General features: G+C 38.3%; 1 protein-coding gene across 1 annotated transcript; it reads left to right on the top strand.

Moving 5' to 3' along the window:
- Positions 1-2,052: 2,052 nt before the first annotated feature.
- NDUFB6 (NADH:ubiquinone oxidoreductase subunit B6) lies at positions 2,053-12,715 on the top strand. The gene is made up of 4 exons (XM_080820807.1): positions 2,053-2,421; positions 4,243-4,335; positions 9,039-9,083; positions 12,536-12,715. The coding sequence occupies exons 1-4, from the start codon at positions 2,242-2,244 to the stop codon at positions 12,602-12,604; spliced, it is 387 nt and encodes a 128-aa protein (XP_080676933.1). The 5' UTR covers positions 2,053-2,241; the 3' UTR covers positions 12,605-12,715.
- The last annotated feature ends 206 nt before the right edge of the window (positions 12,716-12,921 follow it).

Here is a 12,921-nt window from a genome sequence, read left to right as displayed (position 1 = left end):
CCAACTATGTTGTTACTCCAAGATGCAATTTATAGAAAGATGTCAGAAAAAATGCTTGATTTTTCCTCTTCACTTAACAGTTTTCAAAATAATGAGTTGCTTCCCTAACACCATCCAAATGACCAATGAGTTGTTTTTTTTAACTCTTATGAACTCATGTATGTGGATCTCTTTTTTTAAAAGATTTTATTTATTTCTTTGAGAGAGAGTGAGAGAGAGCATGAGTGGTGGGGAGGGGGAGAGGGAGAGAGAAAAGCAGACTCCCCACCGAGCATGGATCCAGATGCAGGGCTAGATCCTGGGTTGAGATCACCACCCCAGCAGAAGGAAGACTGTCAACTGACTGAGCCACCCAGGTGCCCCATGTGCATCTATTTGATATTTTTCATTCCACTGTAATCATTATACTTATTGATACTCAAATTCTTTTATCTTTGACCAGAGGAAGTCTGTTTAAGTTGGCTCCTAAATCCTTTTGACATGAGCCTATCTTTAGAAATTTCCCTACTTTCTGCTAAGATGTTCCTGGTTTCTTTTACATGTATTAATTCAGACCTGGAATTAGCTATTTCTCTATGGCAATGGTTCTCAGAGTGTGATGGGGGAATCCCTGAGAGTCCCTGTGATGCTTTTATGGGGTGTGTGAGGCCAAAATGATTTTTTTTTAAAGATTTTATTTATTTATTTGACAGAGAGAGATCACAAGTAGGCAGAGAGGCAGGCAGAGAGAGAGAGAGGGAAGCAGGCTCCCTGCTGAGCAGAGAGCCCGATGCGGGACTCGATCCCAGGACCCTGAGACCATGACCCGAGCCGAAGGCAGCGGCCTAACCCACTGAGCCACCCAGGCGCCCCCCAAAATGATTTTCATACTAATACTAAGATGCTACTTTCCCTTCTTAATTTTCAGTCTCTCACAAATGTATATAGTTTCCCAAGGGCTACCAGATGTATGATATTATGACTGAATGTAGATGAGGTTTTAAAAATTATGCTGTCATTTATTAGGCCAGACGTTAAAGAGATTTACAAAAATGTAAAAGGATGGCACTCTCCTCACTAAATAATTTTTGTTAATGGATATTTGTTATTTTAAAATCTATTTTAATGTATAATGTAGTAAACATCAATAGGTATAACCCATATACACAAAAGCTCTTTGGGGCCCTCAACAGTTTTTGAGTTTAAAGAAATTTGAGAAACAAAATGTTTGAGAATTGCTGTTCCCAGGAGTCCTGACTCCTTTTAATGGAAAATGATATTTAAAAGTCACAATCTGGGAGCTAGAGATGTTCATAGTTACTGGACTGGCCATTGTTTTTAGGCCATTTCAATGGGCAGAGCTAAGATAAAATGATAAATAATTTAAAGATAAAATACATCATGAGTTGTTACTGAGTCTTTCAATTCAAATTCAGGATTTTAGAGTTAACTCTGAACTCATACAGTTTTCACTTCTCTCCACTTAGTTTTTCACTTAACAATATATCCTAGAGATCATTCCACCGTTGTAATATAGAGCACTGCACCATAATTTATTCAACCAGGCCACTATTGAGGATTTGGGGGCTAATTTCCAGTGTTTTATTGTAAATGGTGCTGCAGTGAATATTCATGCACATTCTTTTCACATTTTTAGCACTTTATCTTTTGGATAGAGTCCTCGATGCGGGATTGCTGGGTCAAAGCATGAATGTGTCCAGTTCAGTGAGATATTTAGCTACTCCTTTAGCTTCTGCAGTACAGATGAAGGAACAGACTGAGACTGCCCGAGGTCACTTCATCAGTCACTGACACAGCTGGGTTTTAAACCTGGAAGTAAACGTTCCCCACACTCTCTAGGTCATGGCTTCGAAGAGGAGTGCCGAGGTGGGAGAGGGAGGTGAAGAATTTGCATTTGGACATCTCGTTCTTTGGATCACATATCCTTTCCTTCCAGGTCCCAGTACACCACTCGAGCCCTCTGACCTCTCCTCTTTTGTTCTTTCCGTCACTTTCCCCTCTTCTCCCACTACTAAAACGCGCCGCTCACCTACTCCCGGCTAATCTGGGCAGATGAAGAACGCGCAAACCCAGCGGCTTCGCAGAAATTGCGGCAGTTGCGGAGGCAGGACCGGAATTACGTCATAACAGCGCGCCGCTCGCAAGCGTCCTCGCAAGGTCGCCTCGGAAGCGGAGAGCGCGGGTAAGTGACAAGACCCTGGTCAGGGGCGCTCCGTGTCCTACCTTGGTACCAGTGGCGACATGTCGGGGTACACGCCGGACGAGAAACTGCGGCTGCAGCAGCTCCAACAGCTGAGAAGGCGATGGCTAAAAGACCAGGAGCTGAGCTCCCGGGAGCCGGTGCTGCCCTCGCAGCGGATATCGCCTATGGAGAAATTCTGGAATACATTTTTGCGGGAACAGACCTCCTGGAAGAACGTGGTGAGTGATGGGCTTCCCTCCCTCTGATGCACACACCGCGTCGCGACCTCCGGCCTGCCGCTGGATGCCTGCTCATTGTAGCCACACCAAGGACTGACATCCCTAGGCCCGCAAGTCCCGGTAGTTCCTTGGGGGAGAAGCGGATTCAGCCGAGATTTACATTTAGCATGGACGCTATCTTGTCCCAAGAGAGCCCTGGAGTTCAGGAGCAAGTATGGCTTTGGGAGAGTCATGTCTTTTTGCTGTCAGATATGATGAAAAGTGGACCAATCTTCGCTTAGGTTTTACAGAATGATAGAAGGATTCACTTGAGTGAAATTTCTGTGATTTTAGTATTTAAGGACACCTGTCTGCTTTTCAAGGTTGAGGTTATAGAGAATGACACTACACCCAACTACCAGAAGACACGGGGAGCCTCTCATTGGTCGTGCAGCACCATGTGATCACCATGAAAGATAGGGTCTTAATTGGTATGCTTAATGAGTTATATTCAAGAGTTATATTTCTGAACTACCACTATGTTCTTTTAACACAGTTTAATTTAAAAGTGTCGTTTCCGGACTTTGCACTGAAGAAGACCACTCATTTAAGAGCTATCTTTATTTTCAGGGTTTCTGGACATTTTCTTGAGGTCATTAAATTACATCAATTTTAATGATGAACACTGTATCTCAAAATTGTTTTCAATAAGTATGACATTGGCTAATGATACTATTAAGTAACACTTATGTACTTTCTGTCCTGCATTTTGCTGAGGGTTTGACATGTTACTTTAATTCTTTACTTCTGTAAGGTAGAACTACTCCTAATCCTTATTTTAATGAGACCTACAAAAACTGAGTGAGTTATCCGTGGTCACAGAGCTAGGAATTGGAGTTCACACTGAGATCCAAGTGTATCTACTTTCTTACTGTGCTGCCAAGTCTTGTGCAAATTTTTCTGAGCAAGTGTTCTTAGACACTTATTTAGGGTGGTAAAATTAAATTCTGTTTCAACCCTCATCTCATCTTTTGTATCCTTGACATTACTTGTTGATTTTAGCAGCTGCTGGTTGAAAGTTGACATCCCAGGCATAAGCCAGTGATATAAGGAAGTAAATAAATACTTTAGTCTGTTTTTCCTTACTTTGAGTTAATTTTTCTTCCATAATCATATGTACTATGACACCTAAATCTAGTTTATTCCTGGTAAGATAGATGTGTTTCAGTCAAATTGGCTGCCACGGAAAAGTTCTATTTTCAGTTTTATTTTGCCTTTCTCTTTTAAAATAGTGTGCCTGAAAGCATCTCAAACTGAGCTTAGAACACCCCTATCCCAACATGTAAACATTCTTTTTCAAGCTTTAGTGTGCTCAAGATTGTCTGCCTTACACCTAGAATGGTGCAAGTGACATTGATTGTGGGTATCTGAAATTGATAAATTAGGGGGTTGACTATACCTGAAAAATTCTGTAGGTTTGATTACTCTAAGTTGATTAAAATTATTCTTTCATTATTTATGTTTATCTTTAGTAAACCTATAATAAGGATGTTTTTAGAAGTCTTTACAATATTTATATATATCTATGAATACCTTACTGTAGCTTTGCTAAATGTTACTTGTCTTAAGCCTTGTTTACTCTGAAGTCTGTAGGTATCCCTAGCAGGTCCTATGTTTAATGAAAATATTTGAATGGGTGAGGTTAGTTACAGACTCTAAGGAGGTATGTAGCATGTAGACATTTTAAAATAATCATGACATTATTATACCACTGATGCTTTTTTTCTGCCACAAACATTAAAAAATGGGATATTTGTTTATGTATGTTTTTTTTCCCTCCAGATTTATAAGGCATACCGACACAGTGTCTTTGCTTTTACTCATGTACTTATACCTGCCTGGATTATTCATTATTATATTAAATATCATGTGAATGTAAGTATGTTTGAAGTATGTATTTTTCAGAATTTACTTTTAATATTGTACAGAATTGTTTCCTATGCTGGCATACCTTATGCTGCTTTACTTAGTGGAAATAATCTGCCACTTACAACTGGTTTTGAACTGCTTTAAATAAAGTAGTTAAGTAAAAGGTTTAATGAAACTTAAGTAAATATGGTTTTTCAGAAAATTAATCTTTATATTAGTTGATTACAACTTGAAATGCATTTTCTCATAAAAACAATGTTTAAATAATCAGAATGAAGCTGACCCAATAATACTAACATAAACTTGGGGTTCTAAATAGGAAGGGAGCAAAGATATAAGATAAATTCAAATTAGACAAAGGTTGTTTTTGTTATCATTCCATTTCCCTTTCCTTCATTATGTCTGATTTTTTACCATTTTCTTTCTTTAGAATCCAGGATGTCCAAAAGCTTGAACTTTGTGATGGAAAGATCTTGCATGTGGTGACTGAGCTGAGGCAGTTGCCATATTGTAAAGCCAAGAGATAGTCTGGTATAGGTGTTGGATTCGAGGCAATATGAGGAAGGAGTGCATTTCAGGGAATGGTGTAGAAGGGAGAGCAGTGGTGGCTGCCTGGCATGGAGTGTCATGACCCGAACAGATTGAAGAGGGCATTCTGGTGCCCTAATATCCCAGTGAGGATATTAGGTCTCAGGGAGAGGGGGAACTTGGGGTGAGGTTGGGGTTGGTGAGTATACCTGTTTGGAGAGCAGCAATGGTAGTAACCTGGAGTAGGATATTGGAACCTGAGGAAGGGGAGGAAAACATCTTTAAGAAGGGTGGTTTGGGGCAGTGATGAAGGTGGCAATCTACAGTAAGATATCAGGACCTGAATGAGGTGAGGTTATTTATACTGGTGTGTGATGGTAGTGACAGGAGATTGGTTACATGTAGGAAGATTGATCAATTAAGTACATGTATTGATGATACCAGACCAAGAATTCTCATTTTCAGAAAAGGGAATTCCACATGGACTGGGAGAAACTTGTGGTACTGGAATGGAATTGGAATTTGGTATGAACATATGGTTTTTAATATGTACTGATACAGAATTCTTTATAGATGTAAATGTGGATAGTCTAGGTCTGTCCACTGACAGGCCTGGGAGCAGTGCCACTGCATGGTAATTAGCATATCTAGCAGCCTGGTCTTATCCAATTCTCCACTGAAAGGATTCAGAACTCTTTTTAAAATTCTGATTGCTGACATCATTCTTGTTCTTCACTAAGCAGATTATGTTCGTTCATCAATAAATTACATACGGAGTGCCTAGTATGTCATCTTCCTTTATTGCTCTGGAAAGAATATGCAAGATAAAATTCCTGGAGTTTGTAGAAAGTTGAAAGATGGGTATGATTTGGGTAAGAGTATGGAGGAGAAAAGTTATTCCAGCTAGGAGGAAAGATAAGGAGTCAGTAATGTGCATATCATATCTACCCAAGACTGAGGAAGTGACTAGAATAGCATGTCTGTTGGCTCAATGGGCTGGGATCATTTAATGGAAGCTCTTGAAAGCTAGGCAGAGGAGGTTGACGCTTATCAATGGCAATGGAAATCTTTTCATTTTTCAGTAGGTGAGTGAGTTGATGAAAGTACTATATTTAGGAAAACATTAAAAAATTCATGTAATAGGGGTAATTGGAGGGAGGAAAGTACTGACATCAGGTAAATCACCTACAGGCTGTTGCACTGTAGTAGATGTTAGTTGATGAGAATCTAGGGTGAAGATAGCAGAAATGGAAAGGAAAATTGAAGCCAGAAGACATTATTTAAGGAAGTCATAGCTCAAGTTGGGGATGAAACCAAAAGTACTTATGACTCTAAAATTTCTAGCCTTGGAAGTTATAAATAGGGTTTTGCAATGGAGTAAATTTGTGTAGTAGCATGTGTTGTTAATATGTTTTGGGGATGTCCAAGTGGACTTGGCCTGTCTTATGTGTTAAAAACATGAAATTAGTGGAGGCTAGTAGGAATTAGAATTGTAGTTTAGTGTTTTCACTTCATAAACCACCAGAAAATCTTTCCACAACCATTAAAAGAGGCTAACAATTTATATGTCTAAGGGTCAGAATATAGTTTGTTTCTCTTGTTGATGGGCTTAAACAAAATTTTATATTTATATCCACCTGCAAGTCTACAGGCCATTTCATAACATCATGTCCATTATTTTTCACTCTCTTAACATGCAAGACTGTAGAGGAGAAAAATATGTTACTACTTTATGACTGCAAGTTTTTTTTAACATCCAAGACTGGTTTTTACGTGCAGAAGAACTGTTCACAGTTACCTGTAATATAAATTAAAATTCATTTTGTTAGTTTCAAATTTAGAAACCGCCTATTTTCCTAATTCTTTATATTCAGTTTTAAAATTCTTTTAAACTACTTAAACATCTAGTAAAATATGAACGATCTCCTTTGTTCTTATTATCTTTGGGTTATTTCAGGTTGAACTCTCCTAAAACAATTCCACTACAAACATAATCATTCTTTTATGTTTTAAGCTGCATTTATACATTTTATATTTACATGTTAATTTTAATTTTTAAGTATTTATAGGGCAAATTAATGACCCTAAGAAGCAAAATCTTTTTAAACTTATAGTCACAAGCCTAAATCAATTATGCTTTGTAACTAGAATCCTAAAACTAATCTCTTAGAACCTCTCATAGCCAGATTGATTACCTTAAACATTACAAATGCTCTAAATAACAGAATATATGGATTATGCCTGTGTTTTAAGAACTTAACTAAATTTGACATTTATTTATTCTGTAGTTTTAATCTTTGTTATATCTGTATTTAACTGAATCTTTCTAGGCAGATTCAATAAGCTGCAGTTACTGGTTTGACAATTCAAGACTTTAATATAGTTGCTTATCTGAGGGAGTCATACTTCCAGGTGATTTTTGCTAAGCCACAGATGGATGTAATTAAAGGTTTTGTGTCAGTAGAGGTCCCAAGGCCTCTTCCTTACCTTGTTTTTTCTCTGGATTCGGGTAGGTCTGCATCCTCATTTTTTTTTTTTTTAAGATTTTATTTATTTATTTGTCAGAGAGTCAGAGAGAGAGAGAGAGAGAGAGAGCGTGCACAAGCAGGCAGAGGCAGAGAGAGAAGGAGGCTCCCTGCCAAGTAAGGAGCCTGATGCGGGACTCAATCCCAGGACCCTGGGGTCATGACCTGAGCAGTGCCACTGCTTAGTGCCAGTAAGGCAGTGGCTTAACCGACTGAGCCACCCAGGCATCCCGGTCTGCATCCTCATTATATTGCAGCCAGTTTGCTTCAGCTAACACCTTTCCTGACTTATTAAATTTTATGTTCTCTCTAAGGACAATTCAGTGTCTTCTTGCCACTAGCCCCAGTACTTAAGAGACAATTTAATGTATTTACATTGTATTCTGACTTTATCTCCTGCTTTTGGCTCCAGTTCGAGTCTTACATTATGCCAGTCATCTTTTAATAAAATTTTATTCATGTGGTATCTTGTGCAGATGTATATGCTTAATAAATACATTTATTTAACAAACATTTTTAGCACCTCTTGTGTGCAAAGCACTGTTCTAACACAGGGATATAGAAGTAAGCAAAGCAGATTGAGTCTCTGCCCTCATGAAGTGTTTATTTTAGTCTTGGAGACTGGTAATAAATAAAGAGGCATATAATGATGTTACAGGAAATGGTAATCTATGGAAGGAAAACTAAACAGGGTAAAAGACTAGGTCTCTCTGGGGAAGTGCTGTTTGAAGAGACACATAAATAAAATGATGATGCAGATCAAGCAAATATCTAGAAGAGCATTTCAGGTAGAGGAATCATTACATATGAGGCATAAGCAGGCCCAACTGATTAGACTAATAGTAAAGGAACACTGTGGCTACAATACAGAGAGAGAAAGAGATCAGAGAGGTGGCCAAGGGCGGAATTGTATAGGGTTTTAGAGATCACAGCAAGGACTTTGGCCTTTGCTCTACGAGTTACAAAATTTTGAGCAGAGGAGTGGTCCAGCTGGGGTGGCTCAGTTGGTTGAGTGAGTGCCTTCAGCTCAGGACATGATCCTGGAGTCTGGGGATGGAGTCCCACATCCAGCTCCCTGCTCAGCAGTGTGGTGAGGGTGGGGGTTGGGGGGGTGGGGAGTGTCTGCTCCTAGCTCTGACCTTCCCCCTCTCATGCTTGTTCTCTCTCGTTCTCTCTTTCTCTCAAATAAATAAATAAAATCTTTAAAAAAAAAAGTCATCTCTGCTGTTGTGGATAATAGAGTAAGAAGGTATGGGTGGATAGTGGACACTATACAGGTAAAACAAAAATGCCAGAGGCTTGAACAAGGGTAGTAGTACTAGGTGGTGAGAAAGTTGGATTCATGATATAATCGCAAGACAGAATTAATAGGATCTGCTGAGGAATCAAGGTTTTTGGCCTTTGTTAACTAGGAGAAAAAAGTGCCATTTGCTACAGTAGGGAACCATTTGGGGCTGAGGGGATGTTATAAGTTGGACCTGGTTAAGTTTGAGATGAGTAGTAGAGAGAGCCAAGTAAAGATCTTGAGTGAACAGTTAAATGTATGAGTTGAATTTGGTGAAGTTTGGGGCTTAAGTTAAAAACTTGGGATATGATGTATTTTATTTTAGAAGAAACTCTCAAACCATAATTAATACAGCATTACTTTTATTGCAGACAAAACCATATGGCATTGTTGAAAGGAAGCCCAGGATATTCCCAGTAAGTCTTAATATGTCTGATTTTTCTTTTATTAGTGTTCTCTCTCCTTTATGTCCCTAAGTGATCATTAAAGTGCTCCTTTCTTCTCATTGTCATTTTAAGTACCTGATTTGTATATTCTTATAAAAAAAAAGGAAATATTTTGAGGCAGCAGCTATAGTTGAAAATGGGAGGTAAGCATATTTCTTTTCAAGCCGGCTGTAAAACTTGATGACCTTTGTAGTCCTGAAGTGAATTGAAGATACCAACAATTTTTCACTGGTTCCCTGTTTTCATGTAGGGTTAAGGACTTAGGACACTAGCCTGAGCAGACACTTGAGCATAGTAACAGCGACTGAATTCCTCTGTTATTAATTCCAAACTGACATTTCTTATGGCAGTTTGACCTTAACCGGTCCATCTGTGAATTCAAAATCTGTTAATGTGTACTTTAAGTTTTGTGATGTGACTGTGTAAGCTATTATCCTAATTTAAAATTGGGTCTTTAAAGCATTAAAAGATTACTTAGTCATCAGTTGGTATTTTTACTGGTTTTGCGAGGTTATTATTTAAGCATAGCAAAATGCAGATTATGTTCTTGTTCTATTTCTAGTCTTAGATAATGAACTACCATCAATTTCTAAGTTCTATAATTTTAAAAAACAACTCTGTTGTTCTTGTGTCAATCAAATGACATCGTCACAGTAATCCATAATTGCCTGCAACAGGAGGGAACTTAAGGGTGAACCACCAAAATTAACTAACCCTTTGGTTGAAACTTAGCTTTAAGAAACAGAAGATTTCTTCTGTATTTTACAGAAGAAATTGTATTATATTGTGTATAATAAATGTGTGTGTGTGTCAGGGTTTGGGTAGTCCCCAAATAAGAAATTATCTTAACTGGTTTCACTAGTTGGGTAATTTATTTAATCTTTCATTGACATATTTATCACTTTTTTTTTTTTTTTGCCATTGCTGTTCAAAGGGAAAGGGTGAGGCTCTCTTTAGAAGACCACAGTGATTCTATGGCATTTTGCCTAGTTCTGGGTTTTTTTTTTGTTTGTTTGTTTTTGCCACTGTGGTTCTGTTTCTGTGCCATTGACCCTTTAAGAAACTTCCCCTGTGTGGACCTGAAGAATGCTTATTTGTATACTTACTAGAATAGGATAGGCAGTAACAAACCCCAGACCTCAGCGGCTTAACAAAACAAAGGTCTGTTTCTTAATTGACATCATAGACTGATATGCATCAGGTGTTTTCCACAATCTTATAGTTACACCATCTGGAATATGAGGCTCATATTAAGGGATCATGTTAAGGGAAAGAGAGGGATGGACATCGCAGAAGGATTTTAAGGTCTAAGCTTGGAACTAGCTTACATTACTTCTCTTCAGATCCTGTTGGCCAGAACTCATTGTCATTGTCCCACATATCTATAAGCTTTTTTATATTTTCCGGCCTACCATGCCTGGAGTCTGTGCCACAGTCCATCCTTCTAATTACCAAATAGCTCTTTGCTTTTTTCTCCCCACACATATAACATCGTTCCTTCCCTAGGGAGAAATCTCAGAGTCCCATACCTTCACTGCAACCAGCCCCAAATGTAGGACCTCCAGATATTGTACAGTTTGTACAGGTTTAGATGTGACTTCCCATGGGATCTAAGCATTAGTGAACTAAGGCCAGTTAACTATATGCCTTGTCTCCCCCACACCACCCCCAAACACACCTCTTGCTCAGTGGTGGAATTTAGTTATTAGTTCTTGGCAATTCTTAAATGCCAGTGGTCAAATATAAAGATTCCTAACCCCTTTGTGCAGTATGTTACCTGGATGGGCACTGATTTTGTTTTTTGGAATGCCTTTGTTCCTTGTTCTTCCTGGCCCCTGGGTCCATCCTGCGATTTTTTTTTTTTTCTTTTCCATTTTCAACCTAGACCACATTTAAAATGGGTACTAGGAAGCATGCCGTTTTTAGGGTTGTATAGCCTTTAAAATTTGCCTCCTCCTCATAGGTCGAGTGCCAGAGCTTGTTTTAAGCTCAAACATTCACAGGCTTTTGTTGCCTGTATGTTTGGTTTCTTTGACCAACTAGTTTCTGCAACAGTTGGTAGTTACAGAAAGAAAAATACTTGATGGGAGTCTGTTTGCTTCTAGTCAGTCCCATATGCATCTGTTTTATGTAGTTACCATGTTCTCTCATTTCTTTGTGCTCAACTGCCTCTGTAACTATATGGAAGACATTTGAAAAACTGGTTCAAGATCAGTCTGATCTTTTCCATGGGACACAGTCCCTCTGTTTTAGTTTTATTGGACTTCTGTATCTGAGGATCTCTTCACCGTTAACTCAGTATTTAGAGAACCAGAAGCAACCTGATTTTCAATATTGCAAGGCCCTGAATTTCTTTATTCTTTCCATTTTTATTTCTCAAATCAGCATCTTCTGCCTGAACTTATTTTTCTTAAAGTACATTCCCAAGGCAGCTAGTAGTAGTTGAACAGATAACTGTAACTTTTTTTCAGCTATTTCTCCTAGAACCTCAATGCATTAGACACTCTGCTTCCAAGACACGGCTGCCCCATCTTTTAGCCTCCAGGGCCGGTGTCCTTGTCTCCACTGTTTAAGCCAGTGCCATTGGTTCGGTTTTTATTACAGCAGCATTAGTACCACTTTAGAGTACTAATTGCTCTGTTAGGGTAATGCAAACTGAGTAACAAATTACCCCCTAAATGTATAATGGCTTAAAAATAATAAAAATTTATTTCTTCATCAGATAACAGTCCTGAGCACTACCAGGGTCAGGAATGGCAAGTGTGAGGATGGGGATAATTCTGCTCTACCCAGTCATTCATGGACTGTTAGGCTCACAAAATCTGTTCTTTTAAACACAAAGCTGAAACTAAAGCTAAGTAATTTGCCTAAAATAATACAGCTTCTTAGTGAAGGTTCTAGGATTCTCCTCTCTTATTTCTGGCTCCAAAGTCCATGCCCTTTCTACAACACACACTGTATCTACGTTTGAAAAGATAACCTGAATCAGCTACCCAAAGTTTGTATTCTGTCCCTCACATCTGAGCCTAGTGGTAAACATGATTGCCTAACACATTCAGTTTCTAGGAATACATTACCTCCTTATATTGGATTGAAGATGTCTCCCTGTAACTTCTTTTTAGGGCTTTTCCTATTTCTTGGGGCCATGCAAAATAAACATTATCCCTTTATCACTTTATGAAGACCATTTTCATGCCCTTTCTGGACATTTTGTTTGAATGAAACTTCCCTCTTATACTTCCTTCATGTAAACCTTAAGATTCTGAATATTGCTCATCTTTAGACAGCTTCTACTTTGTCTAAGTCCCTTTCAAAATGTGAATGCCAGAACTGAACTATATTTTCCATGTGAGATCTGATCAAGGGGAACTATAATCTCTGCAGAGAAAGATTTTTCTACTAATGCATCTTTGTTTTTTTAGGGTGATACAATTCTGGAGACTGGAGAAGTAATTCCATCAATGAAAGAATTTCCTGATCAACATCATTGAAGATTACTTTAAAATTTCAAAGGCATATAAAGCCAAGTTTGTTGCTGTATTAGTGTATTTACTGAATACATTTTGTGGAAAAGTAACTTTAATAAAGTTTACTCTGAGATACGTGTTGTTTGTTTCTTCACAAATATCGTACAATTTGCAACTCTTTGAATTATTTAACAGTAAGTAAAAATTGGATAAGCTTTAAAAGATGAGTGATCACCTTCTCCTGGCCATTCTCACCTTGAAAAACAGGATAGAAAAGTAGTCACATGATAGATTTTTTTTTTCTTATGCAGTACTTAATCTGATCTTATGTTAAGGTATGT

Source organism: Martes martes (assembly GCF_963455335.1).
Source record: "Martes martes genome assembly, chromosome: 12".
Lineage (NCBI taxonomy): Eukaryota > Metazoa > Chordata > Mammalia > Carnivora > Mustelidae > Martes > Martes martes.
Note: the sequence above shows the minus strand (reverse complement) of the source record. Positions and strands in the feature narration are given on the sequence as shown.

Coding starts and splice junctions, on each gene's coding strand:
- NDUFB6 (XM_080820807.1), top strand. CDS start 2,242: ATGTCGGGGTACACGCCGGACGAGAAACTGCGGCTGCAGCAGCTCCAA. Junction 2,422..4,242: donor AGACCTCCTGGAAGAACGTG/GTGAGTGATGGG, acceptor TTTTCCCTCCAG/ATTTATAAGGCATACCGACA. Junction 9,084..12,535: donor GGAAGCCCAGGATATTCCCA/GTAAGTCTTAAT, acceptor TTGTTTTTTTAG/GGTGATACAATTCTGGAGAC.